The 22,814-nt window shown below is 33.9% G+C and overlaps 2 protein-coding genes across 2 annotated transcripts in view; one reads left to right on the top strand and one right to left on the bottom strand.

The window, feature by feature from the left end:
- LOC127725671 (transcription termination factor 2-like) overlaps window positions 1-13,393 on the bottom strand; it is a 44,889-nt gene extending 31,496 nt beyond the window's left edge. Inside the window, exon 1 of the mRNA XM_052232821.1 lies at window positions 13,303-13,393. Coding sequence (XP_052088781.1) covers window positions 13,303-13,345 — 43 coding nt within the window. The 5' untranslated portion in view covers window positions 13,346-13,393. The remainder of the gene's footprint in view (window positions 1-13,302) is intronic.
- Window positions 13,394-13,613: 220 nt separating this feature from the next.
- On the top strand, window positions 13,614-21,859 carry LOC127725669 (uncharacterized). The gene is made up of 3 exons (XM_052232820.1): window positions 13,614-13,848; window positions 17,593-17,736; window positions 21,735-21,859. Exons 1-3 carry the CDS (start codon window positions 13,690-13,692, stop codon window positions 21,804-21,806), a joined length of 375 nt encoding a protein of 124 aa, XP_052088780.1. The 5' UTR covers window positions 13,614-13,689; the 3' UTR covers window positions 21,807-21,859.
- Window positions 21,860-22,814: the final 955 nt, after the last annotated feature.

Below are 22,814 nucleotides of genomic sequence, written 5' to 3'. Positions count from 1 at the left end.
GTAATTCCCAGGGTCGCCTGATATTGGGAAACGTCCAGTGAAAATTGGTTTGGTCCAGTACAGTTATATGCATTAGTGATGCCTGGGGACTAACCTTGTATATCATTCAAATCATCTTGGCATGACAAACCAGAATATATATGGTTTAGGGGTGGGGATATCGACCATTTACAAGATACTAGAACATTGGGGGTGGGGAGGAACCCCTGGGGACTGGCCCTATACGTCATTCAAATGTTCATTACATGACAAACAGGAATATATATGGTTAAGGGGTGGGGATCTCAACCATTTACAAGATATTGGAACATTGGGGGTGGGGGGAACCCCTGGGGACTGACCGTTTACGTCATTCAAATGTTCGAAACATGACAAATAGGAATATATATGGTTTAGGGGTGGGGATCTCAACCATTTACAAGATATTAGAACTTTCTCAGATGGCAGGGGGTGGGGGTGACCCCTTGGGACTAACCCTGTATTTCATTTGATGTGCTTTATCATGACAAACCAGAATATATATGGTTTAGGGGTGGGGATCTCGACCATTTACAAGATATTAGAACTTTCTCAAATGGCAGGGGGTCGGGATGACACCTGGGGACTAACCCTGTATATCATTCAAACCATCTTAGCATGACAAACCAGAATATATATGGTTTAGGGGTGGGGATCTTGACCACTTAGAAGATATTAGAACTTTCTTAAATGGCAGGGGGTGGGGGTGATCCCTGGTGACTTACCCTGTATTTCATTTGATGTGCTTTATCATGACAAACCAGAATATATATGGTTTAGGGGTGGGGATCTCGACCATTTACAAGATATTAGAACTTTCTCAAATGGCAGGGGGTCGGGATGACCCCTGGGGACTAACCCTGTATATCATTCAAACCATCTTAGCATGACAAACCAGAATATATATGGTTTAGGGGTTGTGATCTTGACCACTTAGAAGATATTAGAACTTTCTTAAATGGCAGGGGGTGGGGGTGACCCCTGGGGACTAACCCTATATTTCATTTGATATGCTTTATCATGACAAACCAGAATATATATGGTTTCGGGGTGGGGATCTCGACCATTTACAAGATATAAGAACTTTCTCAAATGGCAGGGGGTCGGGATGACCCCTGGGGACTAACCCTGTATATCATTCAAACCTTCTTAGCATGATAAACCAGAATATATATGGTTTAGGGGTGGGGATCTTGACCACTTACAAGATATTGAAACTTTCTTAAATGGCAGGGGGTGGGGGTGACCCCTGGGGACTAACCCTGTATTTCATTTGATGTGCTTTATAATGACAAACCAGAATATATATGGTTTAGGGGTGGGGATCTCGACCATTTACAAGATATTAAAACTTTCTCAAATGGCAGGGGGTCGGGATGACCCCTGGGGACTAACCCTGTATATCATTCAAACCATCTTAGCATGACAAACCAGAATATATATGGTTTAGGGGTGGGGATCTTGACCACTTAGAAGATATTAGAACTTTCTTAAATGGCAGGGGGTGGGGGTGACCCCAGGGGACTAACCCTGTATTTCATTTGATATGCTTTATCATGACAAACCAGAATATATATGGTTTAGGGGTGGGGATCTCGACCATTTACAAGATATAAGAACTTTCTCAAATGGCAGGGGGTCAGGGTGACCCCTGGGGACTAACCCTGTATATCATTCACACCATCTTAGCATGACAAACCAGAATATATATGGTTTAGGGGTGGGGATCTTGACCACTTACAAGGTATTAGAACTTTCTTAAATGGCAGGGGGTGGGGGTGACCCCTGGGGACTAACCCTGTATTTCATTTAATGGGCTATATCATTTAGAACATTTTCAATTAAAAAGATTGTGTATATCAATTTATAATCATTTGAAAATTTAAAAAAATAAAAACCCATAGGGTTCTATAGTAAAACCCTCTTTTCTGTTTGCCCCTCAAAGTACCCCTTTGTAAACCCCATTGCACAAACAAAACCCTGATTGCACCACTAGACATGTTAGTCTAACATAATGTGAAACCCTAAGTTAATCTGACAAGCGGTTTTGGAGAATGGGTGCGGACAAGTTCAAATTTAAAAGCGGCGGAAGAGGAGGAGGAAGAAGAAGAAGAAGAAGAAGAATAATGATTAAAAACCAATTGTTCAGAGAACAATTGAAGGTCTTCCATCCATAAAGATCTATTTTGATATAAAAATATTAAAATTCTGTTAAAATGTCATTTCCAGCGTCAAATGATAGCTTATTGTACGCCGATTCCAAAAAAATATGGTTTATATACATTTTTTTTAAATAAGGGAGATAATTTGTTACTTCCGGTTTAAAAACTGTTACTTCCGGTATAATTTGAATGTTTACTTGACACTGATTCCAAAAATATATGGTTCTATATACTTTTATATTAAATAAGTACAAAAAATAGCTACTTCCGGTTTACATGAGGTTACTTCCGGTTGGATTTTTCAAGATCAAATGGCTTGCAACCTAATGCAAAAAGTCCCATGGCTTTATCATGTATACATATGAGGTAAAAGCAAAGGTCATCTAGAACGTCAAATTTACCTATGACCTTGAGCTCAATTTGAAGGTCATAAACCAAGGAACTCAAATCAAAAGACCCTAGGTCTTAGTTATATATGGTTAATGAGTTATATCACCATACGCGTATTTTTAAATACAAGAGGGGAGAAAACTCCAATTTAATGTTAGCGCACCCTTTAAACCAAAATGTATGTGTAACGACATGTCGCAACTAACAATTTAGTAATAATATGTTGTCGATATCTTATACGGTTTTTGAAAAGAAGTGAAAATAAGCCAAAATCAAAATTTTGAATATGACCTTGACCTTTGACCTTGACCAAATTTTCATTTTTTTGAACCAAGGACCTCAAATCAAAAGACCCTAGGTCTCTATCACTTATGGTTTGCCAGTTAGAAATACATATCACTTATATCAAATGCATAAGGGGAAATAACTCTCATATGGAGTCTCCGGAACGCTTCGGTGAAAACCAAACTCAACATCCTGAAGATATAGCGAGCAATTTGGTAAAATAAATTTGTCATAATCTTTTATGGTTGCAAAGGAGTAGTGGCCACAAGAAAAACAGTGTTTGGGGAGATAACTCTTACAAAGTAAAGTATTCGGTTAAGCGGTTGGCAGTTTCAAAAGCGTATAAACTGTTCGATATCATATACCAAATATCTAAGCGACAGCTTATGAAACAACAATACTACGCAAGAAAAAAAAAAAAAAAAAAATAATAATCAGAACAAAATCAATAGGTCTTTCCACGGAAAAGTGGAAAGACCTAATAATAAGAACTGAGCAAAAACAATAAGTCTTCCCAAACTTCGTTTGGGAGACTTAATAAATGGGAATGTGTCCATGGGACACAGATGATGCCCCCGCTCACATATAATGTTATAAAGGGATATAACTCAAGAACTGTAAAAGTGACGCTACCCAAATTTGTACTTGATCTGAGTTTTGTGGTAGTAAGCATTGTGCATAAGTTTCATAACATTTGGTTGAGGCAAACTAAAGTTAGAGAACAGAAACAAATATTTCAGGAATTTTTCCATTTGTTAAGGGGCATAACTCTAGAACAGAAAAAGTGACGCCACCAAAATTCAAACTTGATCTGTGTTTTGTGGTAATAAGCATTTTGTATAAGTTTCATAACATTTGGTTGAGGCAAACTAAAAGTAACAGAACGGAAACGAGAAATTCAGCAATTTTTCCTTTTGTAAAGGGGCATAACTCTAGAACGGTAAAATAGACGCCACCAAAATTCAAACTTGATCTGTGTTTTGTTGTTATAAGCATTGTGTATAAGTTTGATAACATTTGGTTGAGGCAAACTAAAGTTAGAGAACGGAAACCAATTTTGGGACGTACGTACAGACGGACAAGGGTAAAACTTAATGACCCCTCCGCTAAGGCGGGGCATAAAAATGAATTCAATAATGTTTTACAAAATAATGACAAGTGGTGATATAAATTAAATTCCCAGTCATGTGAAATTCAACAGGAAAACTGGGAGTTATATTTTTTCTGGACTTAAATAAATTGAGGCAGTTGCACATGAATTTAATGCATCATAATCATGATAATATTACTAGGCTACTCCCTCATGTCCCAATCAACAAATTTTATTTAGAACACAATGGTATCAATAAATAAAAAACAACTATATAATGTCTAAACCTTTTTATTAAGAACTTTCTATATATACATTGTGTACAATAACATATGAAAAAACTGCAAGTATATCTTTTATTGAATATAAAACAATTTCCTTAGTGATAAGCATGAAAACACGATGCAACCGAAACGGTAATGGAATCTCACTTCTCCAAGAAATTGACCACTTCTCCCTCTTCAAAATCCTAGATTAGGCCCTGGAATAATGAACTTGATTGTGCCAATCAGGACCAAAACACACAACACAAAATATAACAAAGAAAGACACAAAGCACATATCTTATGAATGAAACATTTAAAGTCTTTAGCCTATAGGTATATATTGCTTGCAATTTATATCCATTATATGAAATATATTTAAATTTATCACCTTGTTTTAGTTGTTTACTGAACCGAAAGTAGCTTAACATGCTTAAATATTAATGACATTTTCATAATTGACAAATCATATCAAATGGTTTATTGGTACTGGTTGCACTTTTGTTCTGGTATTTTCTAAAGGCATATATATATATATATATATAGGTTATGTTCTTATATTTCTGGGAGTCAGACCTTATTGATACATTGTAAGGCTTGAGTTTAGACAGACACTGCAGTAGTCTGTACAAAAAACGAGCAAATATGAAAATACATGTGAGGTACAGGCCAATGAGGCAGCAACCAAACAACAGTATTTCATGAATAACAATAAGACTTCCAATGGTCAACTTCAACAACAGATAAGTTTCTATGCCATGCTCTAATTCTTACAAAAGTTGATGTGTTCCATTGAACAAATTTGAGGATGTTCTAGTATAAATTTATAATAGCAATAATAATAAACTGTTAACACAGAGATATGTCTCGCCTTTTTGTTATTTTGATAATGCAAATGTTGAAATTAAAATAGCAATACTTTAACATGTAAGTTATGCAAATATTCAAAGTCAATGAACCATGACTGAAAGTACAGGGCTAAACAATCTCCACGGAAATGAGATGTGCCAATGCTAATACAACTGCACACCAAATACCATTGGTTTTATCATAAGTCGTTCCCTTTAAACATACCTAAACACAAACATTAACTTGTAAACTATGTAATAGTTTCAAAGTCAATGAACCATGATGAGGGGGTGGGGCTTTTTAATCTCCATGGAAATGAGATTTGCAAATACCAGTTCATTTGCATACCAAATATCATTGACTTAACATTAGTGGTTCATCTTAAACTGATCTGATCACAAACTAATACATGTAGACTAAGCAAAAGTTAACATTGAAAATTGCTTATTAATTCAAAGTCACTGGACCATGACTTAGGGGGCAGGGCCTCAAAATAGTCGTCAAACTGATATGTACTGATAGTAATGCAACTTCATAGTAATTATCAATGATCTATCACAAGTAGTTCCTATTAAATTTAAGCAGAAAACTTAATTGTTGATGCTGATGCGGTCGTCGCTGAAAAAGCAATCCCCATGTCACGCTTCCCGCGACTTTCATCGCAGACAGGACAAAAATTAATTGAAATAAAAATAAAATTACCATATATAGATATAGGAAGATGTGGTATGAGTGCCAATGAGACAACTCTCTATCCAAGTAACAATTTATAAAAGTAAACCATTATAGGTCAAGGTACAGCCTTCAACACGGAGCATTGGCTCACACCGAACAGCAAGCTATAAAGGGCCCCAAAAATTACTAGTGTAAAACCATTCAAACGGGAAAACCAACGGTCTAATCTATATAAAAATTCATAAGGGTTCCATGGAACCCAGTGTCTCGCCTACTTTTGCTGTTAATCGCAGGCTCAACAAAAATGAGGAAAAAAATTAATAAAAATATTCCTCTCTATACTATCTTTTGATTGTAAGTAGCTTCTGTCTAAGTTTGGTAAAAATCCAGGATAGTTTATGAATCTAATAAATGTTTTAAAAACTTAAACTGCAGACTGTATGTAATGTTAACTGGAAGAAAACTAAGTCCATTTATAAGTAAAATAAGGAAAAAATGGAACAAAGTTTTAACAAAATTTCCTTCTAGATACTAGCTTTTAATCATAAACAAGCTTCTGTCCAAGTTTGGTACAAATCCAAGATAGTTTAAGAAAGTTGTTAAAATTTTAAAAACTTTAACCACAGACATCATGGACATGACAGAGTGAATGTAATGTTAGCTGGCAGAAAAACTAAGTCCATTTATAAGTAAAATACTGAAAAAATTATTTTTTTTTACCAAATTTACTTCTGGAAACTATCTTATCATGCTTATGATCATAAACAAGCTTCTTTCCAAGTTTGGTAGAAATCCAGGTTAGTTTAAGAAAGTTATTAAAATTTCAAAAACTTTAACCACAAAGTGAATGTAATGTTTCCTGGCAGAAAAACTAAGTCCATTTATAAGTAAAATACGGAAAAAACAGAATTTTTTTTTTACAAAATTTACTTTTGGATATTATCTTATGATCATAAACAAGCTTCTGTCCAAGTTTGGTACAAATCCAAGATAGTTTAAGAAAGTTGTTAAAATTTTAAAAACTTTAACCACAGAGTGAATGTAATGTTAACTGGCAGAAAAACTAAGTCCATTTATAAGTAAAATACTGAAAAAATTATTTTTTTTTTACAAAATTTACTTCTGGATACTATCTTATGATCATAAACAAGCTTCTGTCCAAGTTCGGTTGAAATCCAGGATGGTTTAAGAAAGTTATTAAAATTTCAAAAACTTTAACCACAGAGTGAATATTTGTGGACGCCGCCGCCGCCGCCGACGGAATGTAGGATTGCTATGTCTCGCTTTTTCGACAAAAGTCGAAAGCTCGACAAAAACGAGAAACGAGAAACACGTATGAACTACATAAACAGACGACAACTACTGTACATCAGATTCCTGATTTAGGACAGGTGCAAACATTTGCAGCGGGATTAAACGTTTTAATGGTACCAAACCTTCTCCCTTTTCTGAAACAATAGTATAACATCACAACATAGAAAGACACACTATAAAATATCAATTGGAAGGCTTAACTCAATCAAAAAACTTAAATTAACACACAATGAACGAATAAATTTGATCTGTGATACCTGAATGCAAATACATAGTTAATAAAAATTATAAGGGATAAATAATTAAGGTCAAAAGTAAATAAACAGGTTTAAACAAAGTTAAAGTATGATACCCCTGTGAAATGTTAAACAGTATTTAGAAAATCATCACTTTTGAAAAAACCTGCATCATATTACACACAGGTAAATGAAAATAATTTTGTTGTTAAGTATACTTCTTCTTCTGTGTGTATAAAATCTTCCGTTTAGGAATACCAAGAAATTTCTTTAATATCAATAAAACATATTTAACACTTGGTACATATGGGGTGAATATCAACAATAAAACTATACAATAAGTGCTAGATAAAACTTCTGTACAGTATTTAACATGTTTAAGGAGAAATGAAATAATTTTGATGTTCATAGTACGAAGAAGTGAAAATTAGTAGTAATACCAAATAATCAAAGCTGGTATATAGACAAGATCCATGTTAACATTAAATAACAAAAAAGCATTACAAATAGTATCAACAGGTCAAATTAAAAAGAAAGTACGATTTGAGAGTACTCGCAGTTACTGACAGCTAGTTAAAAGCCAAAACAATTAATAATAAAACATCATGCATCAGAGACTGAAATCAACTAAAACACATCCCAGGGATTTAGTATTTTAACGTCATGAACAGTCAAAGAAGACAAGACTTGTGCAATGCCAAAAATAAATGTATCGACAGGTAGTAGGATAGTTAGGAGTGACTTCTTTATAGATAAAAATGAAAGTGTGTGTGTCTCTATACATCCCGTTTGAAAAGAAAATACAAATTTAGTTATGTTTTAATTTGCTAATGACAAAATCGATATTAGTGCCAATGTAAACTATATTCAGAGATCTAATTACAACATTGGTACGATAACCCTTACTAATAAGTTTGTTTAAAGGTTCGATGAGTTTACACGGATCACATAGTGATTACCGCGCTTTAAGTACAATATTACCGTAAAATTTAGGATGTGAAATACCTTTTTTAATAAGTTTTCTACAGGTACAGCCAAATTTACTTATCAAATCTTTGTATCTATGAAAGAATTTAGTAAAAGTTTTAAGTAATTTATGGTAACGAAATCCCTGACTTAATAATTTACCAGTGATGCATTGATTACGTTCGTTAAAATCTATGACATCACTACACACACGGGCATACCGAACGAGTTGGGATATATAAACACCGTATGATGGAGCCAAAGGCACATCGCCGTCTAAAAAAGGAAAAATAACAATAGGGAATGAAAAATCGTCTCTTTTGTCGTAAATTTTAGTATGGAGTTTCCCTTTAGAAATTGAAATGTCTAAATCTAGAAAAGGACAACTGCTGCTGTTTATGTACATGTTAGATTTAGTTAAAGTAAGTTCTTTTGGGTAAATTTCGGTAGTATATTTAGAGAACTCTGGATTATTTAACGAAAAATATCATCCAGATAAAGGTACAATGTAGGTATTGTTGAATGTATCAACCAAATGTAACAATGATGTGTCTTTACTGAGTTTTGTCATAAACTGAGATTCAACATGTTCAAAGCAATACAGGAATAAATCTGCTATTAAAGGGGCGCAGTTAGTGCCCATAGGAATACCTACTACCAGACGATACACTTTATCGCCGAAACGATAGAGGTGGAAATAGAATGATAGGATCAGAAATCCTATGCATGTTTCCAAGCAACTGTTCTGTTTTAATGATGTTTTCCTGTATCTATCAAACAGTTTTTACCTCCATCATGTCCATTATGAAAATCTGCCCCCTATTCAACATGGCTGCACTAACTGTTTAGGGGCCTATTTGTATCGGATTACATCAAAATGACAATTGGCAAACGTTTGTGGATTAGTTTGGATTGCTAAATCTGCTGAGGTGTGCCAAACATCAAATTAAAGCATATGATTTCCTTCAATTTTATATATCTGATTCACGAAATGTTTGACAACTCAAAACAAAAGCTTAACATATAAAATCTAATGACATTTGTAATATCCAATAGACTTCAGAAGCTCACCAGGCAGCTCTTACATATCAAAATATATCATTTAGACTTTTCTTACTTTTGGTTTTAAAATGTTAAGTTTTGCGATTATTTTTTTATTATTATTATTGAGCACTAGGGTGCTCTTCTTCTTCTTCTTCTTCTTCTTCTTCTTTATAATTCAGCACTCCATCAACATACTGATGATAACGTGCCGGGCACTGATTTTACTATGCCGCGCGTGCGTGGGATCTAATTTTTATTTAGTGAATAATATACAAAAATAAAAATTTAATTTCTTTTTCCTCTGTTTTTGTACTTTACATTTTGTTTAAAACTATATACATTGTAGAATTTATTTAAATGTTTAGATGTTTATCGAGAACAGATATTGGAATCTGTTCTCGGAAACTTTCAAGAGTAGTACATTGAACTGCAGTTACTGGGAGAAGGTTCCATTGTAAGATTGTTCTTGGGTAGAATGAGTACTTGTATGAGTCTTTAGTGGTTTGTATGGGTCTGAAAGAATAAATATGTGAATGTTGTCGTGTTCTTGTATCGGATTGTGTGAGTAGATCTGTCGGGTATATGGCTACAAGATGATGTATGATTTTGTAGAAGAAGATGATGCGTGTTCTTATTCGCCTTTTCTCAAGAGTTGCCCAATTTAGTGTTTGCAGCATTTCAGTGACTGAGCTGGTGTTATGGTATCTGTTGCATGTGTACCTTGCTGCTCTGCGCTGGACCATCTCAAGTTGGTGTGTTTGTGATTTGGTATGTGGGTCCCAGACGCAGCTGCTGTATTCTAGCTTTGGTCTTACTAGTGCTATGTATGCTTTTTCTTTAACTGTTTTTGAATTTACCTTTAAATTTCTTTTAATGAAGTTCAGCTTTTGTGTGGCTGCAGCTGTGATGTTGTTTACATGCTTGTTCCATTTTAGGTCAGTTTGTATAGTAATGCCCAGATATTTTGTTGATGTTTCTTTTTGCAGTACATGTTGGTGGAGAGTATAGTCAAATTTTAATGGGTTTTTCTTGGTTGTTATCTGGAGGACTGAGCACTTGTCTGGATGGAATGACATGAGCCAGTCCTTCTCCCATTTTGCTGCTGATGTAAGGTCCTCTTGCAGTTTTTGTGTGTCTTCTTTGTTTCGTATTGTTTTATAAATTATACTGTCATCTGCAAATAATCTTAGGGTGCTGTGTTTGATGTATTCATTAAAGTCGTTGATATACACAAGGAACAGGATAGGGCCCAAAACTGTTCCTTGGGGAACACCAGATGTTACGTTAATTTTGTCTGACTGAACACCATCAATAATGACTGTTTGTGTGCGAGATGTGAGGAAATCTTCTATCCATTTTAAGGTGTTGTGTTCTATGCCATAATATTTCAGTTTGTATAGAAGTCTTTTGTGAGGAACTTTGTCAAATGCTTTGGCAAAGTCCATCACAATTATGTCAGTTTGAATGTTATTGTTGTTATTTTTTGCTAGTTCTTGGATGAATGATACTAGTTGAGTTTCACATGATCTAGATGCTCGGAATCCGTGTTGAAGGTCGTACAAGATTTTGTTATTTTCTAGGTGGTCCATCATACTACTGGCTATAATGTGTTCCATGATCTTACATAGTATACATGTGAGTGATATTGGTCTATAGTTCATTGCGTTATGTTTATCACCTTTTTTAAAAACAGGACAGACATTTGCATGTTTCCAATCTTTTGGGATTTTTCCTGTGTCAAGTGATTTTTGAAAGATGTAGGTGATTGCAGTTGAAATGTCACTACTAAGTTCTTTAAGTACTGTTCCGCAAATTTGATCTGGACCAGTTGCTTTATTAGGATTGATCTTGTCCAGTAATTTTATTACACCCTTCTTGGAAATGGTGATGTTATTCATTTTTGGATAGTTTGATTTCCCTTTATCCGGAATAGGTTCACTTGTTGTTTCTTCGGAAAATGCTTGTTTAAATTGACTATTTAGGATGTTAGTTTTGTCAGATGTGTTATCAGTTAGTTTACCATCTTTTCTAAGTGCAGCAATGCCTGTATTGTCATTTTTCATACTTTTGATGTATGTAAACAAGTTCTTAGGTTGTTTTTTTCTGATGTTGTCGTCTGGTTCTTCTACTGGTAGGTCAAATATCATTTTTTCGATGTAATTCCAGTAGGCATTACGCATTTCTTTTTGTAATGTTCTTTTTAAGTTTTTGTATTTTTTCATTTGATCTGGACTGTTTTTGCTCTTTTTATGTAGTCTTTTAACTTTGTTTATCATGATTTTTAAGGTGTTATCAACCCAGGGTAGTTTTTTCTTGTTTGTGATTGTCTTCTGGGGGATGTTTTTCTTGACTGATTGAAGTAGCCTTCCTGTGAATGTATTCCATAGATCATCGGTAGATGAACTATGATAATGACCTTTGATTTCTTGTGTGAGTTTGTTCACATCTTGTTTGATGTTTTCCCAGTTAGCTTTTCTATACTGGTAAGTTTTTCTTGTCATTTTCTTGTTGCGTTTTAGAGATAGTGCACATTCTGCATAGACGATTATATCATGGTCTGCATTTCCGATAGGAGGCATAGTTTCCAATTTGTTCACTATGCTTGGTATGTTGGTGAAAAAGAGATCAAGTGTTCTATCTCCCCTTGTGGGCTTTTTTACAATCTGCTCAAGTGAATGTTCATTCATAAGGTTAAGAAGTTGTTCATGTAGCTTGATGTCTGGTTTGCTCGGGATGGTGCACGGAATATCCCAGTTTATGTGCCCAAGATTAAAGTCGCCACCAAGAATGATTGTAGATTTTGTATTTTGGTTTATGCGATCTAGTGAAATTTTAAGCTGTTCAATTGATGTGCCATTATCAGATGGAGGTCGATAATAACTTCCAACAATTAACTTTCTGGCATTTGTCATATTTATTTGTACCCAAATAGACTCTGAGTCTGTTTGTAGATCTCTAATTTCTTCAGATAGTAAGTTTGTTGTTACTGCAATAAGTACACCCCCATGGCTAAGATTTTTATCGCTTAGAGGTCGGTCTTTCCTATATACAGTATAGTCTATCATTGGGAAAAATTCAGATGATAATATGTCTTTGTTGAGCCAGGTTTCAGTACCTATGATGATGTCAGGTTTAGTTGATATCAAGATTTCTTGTAATTCTTGTCTTTTATTTTTAAGTGACTGAAAGTTGATGTTTAAAATTTTCAGAGGTGTTTCTTTTTTACACTGAGTTTGCTTGTTCACCTGTTTTTTCGGTGTTGAAGATGCAGTAGGTTGTAAGTTTAAGTTTCCCACTGATTGGTCGTCTAGGGGATCAAATGAATTTGATGTTTCGAGTGATGATAAGTCGAATATTGATGATGAAAAGTTTGGCATTCCACATTGTATACAATGCCAAGATATGTTTGATGAGTCCAAACATTTGTAGTTTAGGGATGGCATGCCTTGGCAGGTTGCATGGTACCAGATGTTACATGTATCACAACAGATAGCTTTTTGGCTCCAAGTGACTGCTTTTTTACATGTACCACAGGGCCATTTAGGTGTTCTTGGTCCAGGGTTTAGCTCTGTGTCGCCAGAAAGAGCTAATAACATAAGGGATAAGTATTGGTTTGATGCTTTCACATTTTTTGATTTAAGGTGTTGTACAATTTCTCTAAAGTTTGAGAAGTTTACTGATTTTATTGCATGTAAGTTACCAATGGTGTTTATTGGACTGGTTGCCTGGTTATTTGTTTGTATAGGCTGACTGCATAACTTCAGGAGTATCAAACCAGTCACCAGGGTATAAAGAGTTAGTGGACATGCGAAGGCCATGGTCTTATTTTGGTTGATTTAAATGTTATCTATATTAAATGTTATCTATATAAATAGGTTAATTATCTATATAAATAGGTTAATTATAAATACTATGCTCCTCTGCAAGCACCTTAATCTGTTAGTTGGTAATAAATACTTGTGTATTCTTGAATTCTTAAATTATTTCTAGAACATTTAACATTAACATACTATGTTCTGTGCATTTTATTTCCTCCATTTCCAGTTTACTCATTTACGTCTACTTTCAATTTGAAAATATTGCAAATTTTGTAAATCCCGCGAATATCCGCGAGATTTCGAAGAATAAAAGCTAGATCAGTGCTGTTCTTATATATATTGTTGTTGCATTAAAAATGAAAACAACCACTTTCAAACTAATAAAAACATACTAGAATTTTCTATTCTCATGGGAACATATCTTATTCAGCATCAATATTAGAATATTGGTATTCATTAGTTTTGACACATTTTTATAACCTTGCCTTTATTCAATCTCAAATTTACGGTTTACATCCGGTTATACATCTGTAATGTTTTTACTAAAGTAGTAGTTAAACCGGTTAAAAGTATTTAGAGATGACAGAGAGGAAAAGAGTCCAATTATGGGATCCACATAAATTGTATGATTTAAGTCATGCTGAAATGGATGCAATACGGCGACGGGCAGAGCAAAGAGTTGCACTAAAAGCTGAATGGCAAAGGAAGGTCACTGATCCGTTCAAAGCAGAATTCCCAGTATGTTCATATATAATTATTCCTGTCTGCAAAGTATTGTACAGACATTTTGAAGAACAGACAATTGGTGAAACAGTTTGGGACCAGCAACCCAATATGCCAAATTGAACAAATAAACATTGCAAAAATTATCTTATATTCACTCCATTGTCATTGAACTTTATTTGAATTATAGCAAACTGGTATCCACTGTTCTCCCCTGGATTTTTTTTATAGCGCTGTGGTAAGTGGGCAATATCAGACTGAATCCCCTTCCATTTGGCACAATTGTACAATACTGCCATATTTTATATACATAATCATTATTTAAAATAAATTAAATGGGAAAAAAAAACTACATATGCATCAACAGAAATGGAAGGAAATAAGTTACATTTTAGATATATTTATTTAGTATTGAAAATTAAAATACATTTGTAAATCTTTTGATTTGATTAAGTATGTTTATACTTATAAAATTTACACTTTATGAACATAATGAATAACATTACAAACCCCTTCTGAGATTGCCCATCCATTCTCGAAAGGAAACGGTTAACTACAAAACACAGGGTCCAAGAAGATTACCTCAAAATGTATCTTAATTTTGGATGTTTTTAGGCAGTTAAGCTGCCTTATGCGAGCACCCTCAGGGACTTAACTTGGGAATTTCAAGCTGGGAGCCGAGGCCAGATATTTCATAATTAGTTTCTATATGTTCAACTGAAATTTACCTGAAAGTTTAGGGGCCCAGCTCAAAATCTAGGAGCCATGGGCGACTGGGCTCCCTTTAAGTTTTGTCCCTGACCCTAGATTTGTGTTCTAACCAATAAATGCTGAAATACGGGCCATTGTTATTATCTAGCTGGCTATTATGTTATTTATAACTAATTGGACATTTTTTTAAAACTTTTATTTCTGGAATACAAAAAATATGACCAGAAAACCTTAAATGATCGTCAAACTAACCAAAACTTTTGAAGTTGCACATATGAAGTAGTGCTCAATAGAAAACCGTACGTAGTTTATTATCCCCTGTGCTTTTGGCTACGATGTCAAAAAACAATTGTATGAAATATTTCATCGCTGAAAATCGGTAATTACAAGTCGTTTATATTTCCCAAATGGCAAAATGTGCAGGAATATTGTTCATGTACAACAAATCTCTATGATAGACATGATAGAGGAAATAAAGTTAAATAAGTGGGCGGTAATTTTTAACTTATCTTGCCAAATAAGGTTGTTGTTATTTTATGAATGAAACTAGGTCATGAAACAGATGCGGAAATCGACGTCGATGGGATGTTTTAAGTAATGTGGACAAGTCGGACCGAATCCACTCAAACATTCTAAGAAGACAACTTTGACCGTTTGTCAGATATACTGAGGGTTTCATAAAATATTAGACTAACATGTCTAGCGGAGCCATTAATCTTTTGTTTGTGCATTGGGGTCTATTTAGGGGTATTTGGAGGGGCCTGCAGAAGGGAGGGGTTTACTATAGAACCCTATGGGATTTTATTTTTTTTAATTTTCAAATGACTTTTTCTCGAAAACAGTAAGTGATAGACACATGCAGTCTTCCCAACCCCCTTCAATTTGAAAATGTACATTCATCTTGTAAACCGTCACGCTCCCCACCCCTAAACAATATATATACTTGTAAGGGACAATAAAAGAAATCAAATGAAAATAATTTGGGGGAGTCCTCGGTGTCGTCCCACCCTCTCCTGTTTGAGAACTTGGAAATGGTTGAGATCCCCACCCCTTAACCATATATATTCATGTATGGGACAATAAAACAAATCAAATGAAATATAGGGAGAGTCCCTGGGGTCACCCTACCCCTCCTGTTTTAGAACTTTTAAACGGTCTAGATCCCCACCCCTAAACCATATATATTCATGTATGGGACAATATAACAAATCAAATGAAATATATGGGAAGTCCCTGGGCTCAACCCAACCCCTCCTGTTTGAGAACTTGGAAATGGTTGAGATCCCCACCCCTGAACCATATACATTCATGTACATGTATGGGACAATAAAACAAATCAAATGAAATATAGGGGGAGTCCCTGGGGACACCCCACCCCCTCCTGTTTGAGAACTTGTAAACAGTCAAGATCCCCACCCCTAAACCATATATATTCATGTATGGGACAATAAAACAAATCAAATGAAATATATGGGGAGTTCCTCGGGTCACCCCACCCCCTTTTGTTTGAAAAATTGGAAATGGTCGAGATCCCCACCCCTTAACCATATATATTCATGTATGGGACAATAAAACAAATCAAATGAAATATAGGGGGAGTCCATGGGGACACCCCACCCCCTCTTGTTTGAGAACTTGTAAACAGTCAAGATCCCCACCCCTTAACCATATATATTCATGTATGGGACAATATAACAAATCAAATGAAATATTTGGGGAGTCCCTTGGGTCACCCCACCCCCTCCTGTTTGAGAACTTGGAAATGGTCGAGATCCACCCCACCCCCTCCTGTTTGAGAACTTGGAAATGGTCGAGATCCCCACCCCTAAACCATATGTATTCATGTATGGGACAATATAACAAATAAAATGAAATATAGGGAGAGTCCCTGGGGGTCACCCCACCCCTCCTGTTTGAGAACTTGTAAACAGTCAAGATCCCCACCCTTAACCATATATATTCATGTATGGGACAATATAACAAATCAAATGAAATATATGGGGAGTTTGGGGAGTTCCTCGGGTCATCCCACCCCCTCCTGTTTGAAAACTTGGAAATGGTCGAGATACCCACACCTAAACCATATTTATTCCTGTTCATCATTTCAAAAAGATTTGAATGACATACAGGGTCAATCTCCTAGGTGTCACATATGCATATCACTTTACTAGACCAAACCAATATGAACTGGACTTTGCCCAATGTCAGGAGACCATGGGAATGACGAATTATGGGGGCTTTGTTTGGGAGACTTCGTACATGTAACGGCATCCTGTTACAATTATTTCTTGTTTATTTAAAAATTTTATTGATGCAAAAAATTAGTCTAGGTTAACATGGTTAATTGAATTTACTTTAATTATTTATTAAATTATTTCTGGGCCTATAATAATTTTCATTTATGGCCCATTTTAAAGAAAACATATAAATCTTTCAAGCAGTGTAAAGCCCGAGAATGTTTGACCAACTGTTTTATAATCACCTGTCATTTTATTCCAAACTTGGTATGGAGTAACATCCTGCACTTGGGGGTGAAGATGGGGGTCATTTACATTGATATATGAGTTGCTTTTGAAAACCTTGATGAAATATTAATTAATTTGCCTTAATAATCAATTCATTTAATGAACATAAATGTACAATATACGAATGTTTAATGTTTGTTCTTTCAAATCTTAAAAAAATTGAAGCAACACTGCCACAGTTTTCATAATTACGTTTGCCTTGGTTTTTGGATAACTGCCTACAGCGCTTACAGTGCTTTGATTAATATTTTTTCCACAATTTCATCATCATAACAAATCAACAACACATAACATATTATCAAAATGGCTTCAAGCACACACACAGCATATTTACGATTAATTGTCACAATTTAAAGTATAAAAACAACAAATGCAAATAATCACATGTTGTCAAATTATTAATTTTATATATGGACATTGATGGATATTATCAAGGACATATGTAAGTTATATATACATCCTTGATATTATGTATTTGTTTCAAAAATGTAATCAATTAAACTTAAATTAAATGTTATTTCAGTTTGATCCAGCAATACAGAGGTTTAAAGCTTTGAAAGCAACACAGTATGATCATTTTCGTCCAACCAAGAAAACTGGAATCATTGGTGGTATATTTCTAGGAGTTATTCCTGCAGTGTTATTTAGTTATGTTTATTACACAAGGGTATGTATCAAAAGATGATTCTCTCTGCTAAGTACTGTGTGTGCTGCTTTTGTTTATATAAAAAAATGTTAGACTCATTATCCAGATTTTAACAAATACATGTAATGTCATGTGATAAATGATAATTCTTTAAATTTTAACCAAACAACTTTATAAAATAAGTAGATGGTATGATTGCCAATGAGATATTAAACTATCTACATTGTAAATGAAGGGGATTTAATTATTTAGCAACTATAGGTCTACATACAGCCTTACACAACGAGCAAACCCATACCTTATAGTTGGCCATAAAAGGCCCTGATATGACAAAATGTAAAACAAATTTTGAAAATGAAAAAAAACCAACAGCCTAATTTATGACAAAACAATAAACAAAAACAAAAATGACAAACAGTAACCAAGGACAACCACTGAATCAATTACAGGCTCCTGACATTGGACAGACACATAGAATGTGGCAGGGTTTAACATGTTTGTGAGCTCCCAACCCTCCCCTAACCAGTGACAGTGGAATAACAGTACTAGTACAATATAAGAACAAAAACTTTAAAAATCTGTTGGAAATGACTCATATAAGATTGACACAAAGCACAAAACAACAGCTGACTCAAAGACAATAGACACAAACTGCTGATCTAAGAGTACTAGTAGTTACTGAAAGCTAGTTCAAAGCCTAAAAAAACTTCTAAATAAATCATGTGTTCCTATGTTCATATGGCATTTTATAAAATATAAATACTGTAGATTCAATCATAATTTATTGTTTTTGTCGAGCCTTCGACTTTTGTCGGAAAAGCGAGACTTAGCGATCCTACATTCCGTCGGCGGCGTCCACAAATATTCACTCTGTGGTTAAAGTTTTTGAAATTTTGATAACTTTCTTAAACTATCCTGGATTTCTACCAAACTTGGACAGAAGCTTGTTTATGATCATAAGATAATATTCAAAAGTAAATTTTGTAAAAAAAAAATCCATTTTTTCCGTATTTTACTTATAAATGGACTTAGTTTTTCTGCCAGTTAACATTACATTCACTCTGTGGTTAAAGTTTTTGAAATATTAATAACTTTCTTAAACTATCCTTGATTTCTACCAAACTTGGAAAGAAGCTTGTTTATGATCATAAGATAGTATCCAGAAGTAAATTTTGTAAAAAAAAAAATCCATTTTTTCCGTATTTTACTTATAAATGGACTTAGTTTTTCTGCCAGTTGACATTACATTCACTCTGTGGTTAAAGTTTTTAAAATTTTAACAACTTTCTTAAACTATCCTGGATTTGTACCAAACTTGGACAGAAGCTTGTTTATGATTAAAAGCTAGTATCTAGAAGGAAATATTGTTAAAACTTTGTTAAAATTTTTTCTGTATTTTACTTATAAATGGACTTAGTTTTTCTTCCAGTTAACATTACATACAGTCTGCAGTTTAAGTTTTTAAAACATTTATTAGATTCATAAACTATCCTGGATTTTTTACCAAACTTGAACAGAAGCTACTTACAATCAAAAGATAGTATAGAGAGGAATATTTTTATTAATTTTTTTCCTCATTTTTGTTGAGCCTGCGATTAACAGCAAAAGTAGGCGAGACACTGGGTTCCACGGAACCCTTACAAATTTTTTGGTATAGTAAACTTTACAGTTTACACAACAATGTAAGTAATCAAAATGTGCAGACTTATCTGATGAACAAAATTACAAACTTGATTGTACTCATTTTTATGCCTCCGCCGCAGTGGAAGGTGGAATTAATTGTTACCCTTGTCCATCTATACATACGTCCTGAAATAGGTTTCCGTTCTCTAACTTTAGTTTGCCTCAACCAAATGTTATGAAACTTAAACACTGCTTATTACCACAAAACACAGATCAAGTTTGAATTTGGGTGGCTTCACTTTTACCTTTCTACAGTAATGCCCTTTTACAAATGGAAAAATTGTTTAACTTTTCGTTTCCATTCTCTAACTTAAGTTTGCCTCAACCAAATGTTATGAAACTTATACACAATGCTTATTGCCACAAAACTCAGATCAAGTTCGAATTTAGGTGGCATCACTTTAACCGTTCTTGAGTTATGTCCCTTTATAACATTATATGCAAGTGGGGGCATCATCATCTGTGTCCCATGGACACATTCTCCATTTAGTTGTTTTTCTTTACCTATAGAAAATTGTAAATGTTTATTATGAAATAGAATCTATGATAAAATAAGATATATGACAATTATCATGACCATACAACATAAAATGATAAAATAATGTCAATAGATATGTGGTTTCCTCAGATGATCTTCAGTGATGGACAAATACTCAGTTTAACAGAAATAAAATATGAATAGAAAGCTGCAGCCCCAAGAAATCTATTTTTATGCCCCTGCCGTAGCGCAGGGGGCATTAAGTTTTACCCTTGTCCGTCTGTACGTCCCAAAATTGGTTTCCATTCTCTAACTTGATTTTGCCACAACCGAATGTTATGAAACTTATACACAATGCTTATTACCACAAAACACAGATCAAGTTTGAATTTTAGTGGCGTCACTTTTACTGTTTTAGAGTCATGCCCTTTACAAATGGAAAAATTGCTGAATTTTTCGTTTCCGTTCTGTAACTTTAGTTTGCCTCAACCAAATATTATGAATCTTATACACAATGCTTATTACCACAAAAAACAGATCAAATTTAAATTTTGGTGGCGTCACTTTTACCGTTCTAGAGTTATGCCCCTTTACAAATGGAAAAATTGCTGAATTTTTCGTTTCCGTTCTCTTACTTTAGTTTGCCTCAACCAAATGTTATGGAACTTATGTACAATGCTTATTACCACAAAACACAGATCAAGTTTGAACTGTTGTGGCGTCACTTCTACCTTTCTAGAGTAATGCCCCTTTACAAATGAAAAAAATTGCTGAATTATCGTTTCCGTTCTCTTAAGTTTGCCTCAACCAAATGTTATGAAACTTATACACAATGCTTATTACAACAGAACTCAGATCAAGTACAAATTTGGGTAGCGTCACTTTTACTGTTCTAGAGTTATGTCCCTTTATAACATTAAATGCAAGCAGGGGGCCATCATCTGTGTCCCATGGACAAATTCCCCATTTATGTTATTATGACAAACAATGAAACTACATATTGAGGTACCCTCATAATAACCTCTGGGATAAATGAATTAAAATAACTCTAATTAGGTAAATGATTTTGCAAATACATATAGATCTTATAATCTTGACAATAATATTAAGGGCATAGGATACAGTTACAGGGGAGGTAATGACATTGCTAATGTAAAATGTTATTTTTTTCTACGTCAAAATGTGACATATTTGAGAAGGATGTATTTTTTTGCTGATTTTAATCATTAGCTTGAAGAAGAGTACATGGACCCCTCTTTTTTAAAATGACATTTAGCTTAATTATGTATGAAGATTTTTTTGTTCCAATTTTTATGAACAAATTGATGATTTTTTCATCCATTCACACAAATTTAGAGCATACTTGTGGAAATAAGATATTCTTCATGTTTTACAAAAATCCACTTGTGTTTATCTTTTGAAACAAAAAGGTTAGGTATGTCTGTCCAAAGGAAAGAAATGTCCCAAAACCTGAAATTTTGGGTAAATCTTTTAAAATTTCCACACCATTAATATTTATCTCTAAAAGTAACACATGAAGGTATTGCATTTGAATTGTTTTCCTTACCTTTATGAATTGACTAGGTGAAAAATAGATTGTATGCAAATTTTCATAAAAAAATCACTGTGGGATTCCCTTTAGTCAATGCTAATTATAATTATTATACTTGTCAAAATTACCAAGGATTAATAAAACATTTGATTTTTTACATGAACATGTGAGTAGAGTTACATTGCAGATGTAGGGTAAATGTAAATGGGACAGCCATCCAATGATACAAGTTAACCATAATTGACCACTTTAATTTTACCATGCATTTCTTTTCATATGATAGGAAAATATTTTTTATCCTTGCAGCAAGAATTTGAAAGAAAATGCAGGGCTGGAGAAATATCAGCGAAGGACAGAACTTGGAAATATGTTTATTAATTTTTGTAAATTTGACAGTAAATATTCTACATTAGATTTTGTGTATGACACTACTTGAAGTTGATTGTTTGTATGAAATGAGATACAACTCTCAAAAACAAGATGGCATTTTTGTTTGTGTTATTCTGCCTTCACGCAGGTGGCCTTGGTATCAATTAAGTATTGGTTATCCATCTGTCCCCAATGTGTTAAGTATTGTTTATCCATCTGGCCACAATGTGTTAAGCTCCATATTTCAAGTTTACCTTCCAATTATATTGATGTTTCACCAATACACCATTACCTATAATTGATGTTTCACCAATACACCATTACCTATAATTGATGTTTCACCAATACACCATTACCTATAATTGATGTTTGGGTTACTTTGAGTATGTTGCAACCACTTTTTTGGCCACTTGAATTTGAAAAGGTACAATGTATTATAAATCTATCAAATGACAGGTTTCATCTTACCTTGACCTAATTTTCATAAATCATTGATATTTGTTAAGTTTATCTGATAGTTAATCCTTTATCTTAAAGACTTGATATAATCAATCATGATCAGTAAAGCAGGCAAGTTGTGATGTCTTGTTATCTCATTTACAGCTAGTCAGGGGTACTACTTGTACAAGTAATCTTTATTTACTTGAAGAAGTAAATAATAATATACTTGTATAAGTAAATTATAAAGTTTGAATAATCTCCCCTTAATTTTCTCAAAAATTTACTTGTATAAGTAAATTTTTTTTACAATCCTGAAAAAGTCTCAAGTTTTGAGATGTAAAAACATGCCTTTAACAATTTTTCTCAGGTTAGCTCATAATTTTTTATTAGAGTTCAATGTTTCATCTCATTAATTCAACAAAGAAATTAATTGCGCAAAGATCTTAAGTATTTGCACAAGGCCTTCAAAAATTGCCCCTTGGGGGCTTGTAAATGAGCAGTGTTCTGAAGATAACAGACAAATGAGATTTTCATTGTCCATGAAACTACACTTAAATGATTAGTAAAGACATCTAC

This window comes from Mytilus californianus, unplaced genomic scaffold (assembly GCF_021869535.1).
Source record: "Mytilus californianus isolate M0D057914Y unplaced genomic scaffold, xbMytCali1.0.p SCAF_15, whole genome shotgun sequence".
Taxonomy (NCBI): Eukaryota; Metazoa; Mollusca; class Bivalvia; order Mytilida; family Mytilidae; genus Mytilus; species Mytilus californianus.
The sequence above is the reverse complement of the archived record's forward strand: the minus strand, read 5'-3'. Positions and strand labels throughout refer to the sequence as shown.

Bases quoted from the DNA above. Each gene is read 5' to 3' on its own strand.
- LOC127725669 (XM_052232820.1), top strand. From the start codon at position 13,690: ATGACAGAGAGGAAAAGAGTCCAATTATGGGATCCACATAAATTGTAT. The intron at 13,849-17,592 runs GTATGTTCATAT...ATGTTATTTCAG, and splicing joins CGTTCAAAGCAGAATTCCCA to TTTGATCCAGCAATACAGAG. The intron at 17,737-21,734 runs GTATGTATCAAA...TTATCCTTGCAG, and splicing joins GTTATGTTTATTACACAAGG to CAAGAATTTGAAAGAAAATG.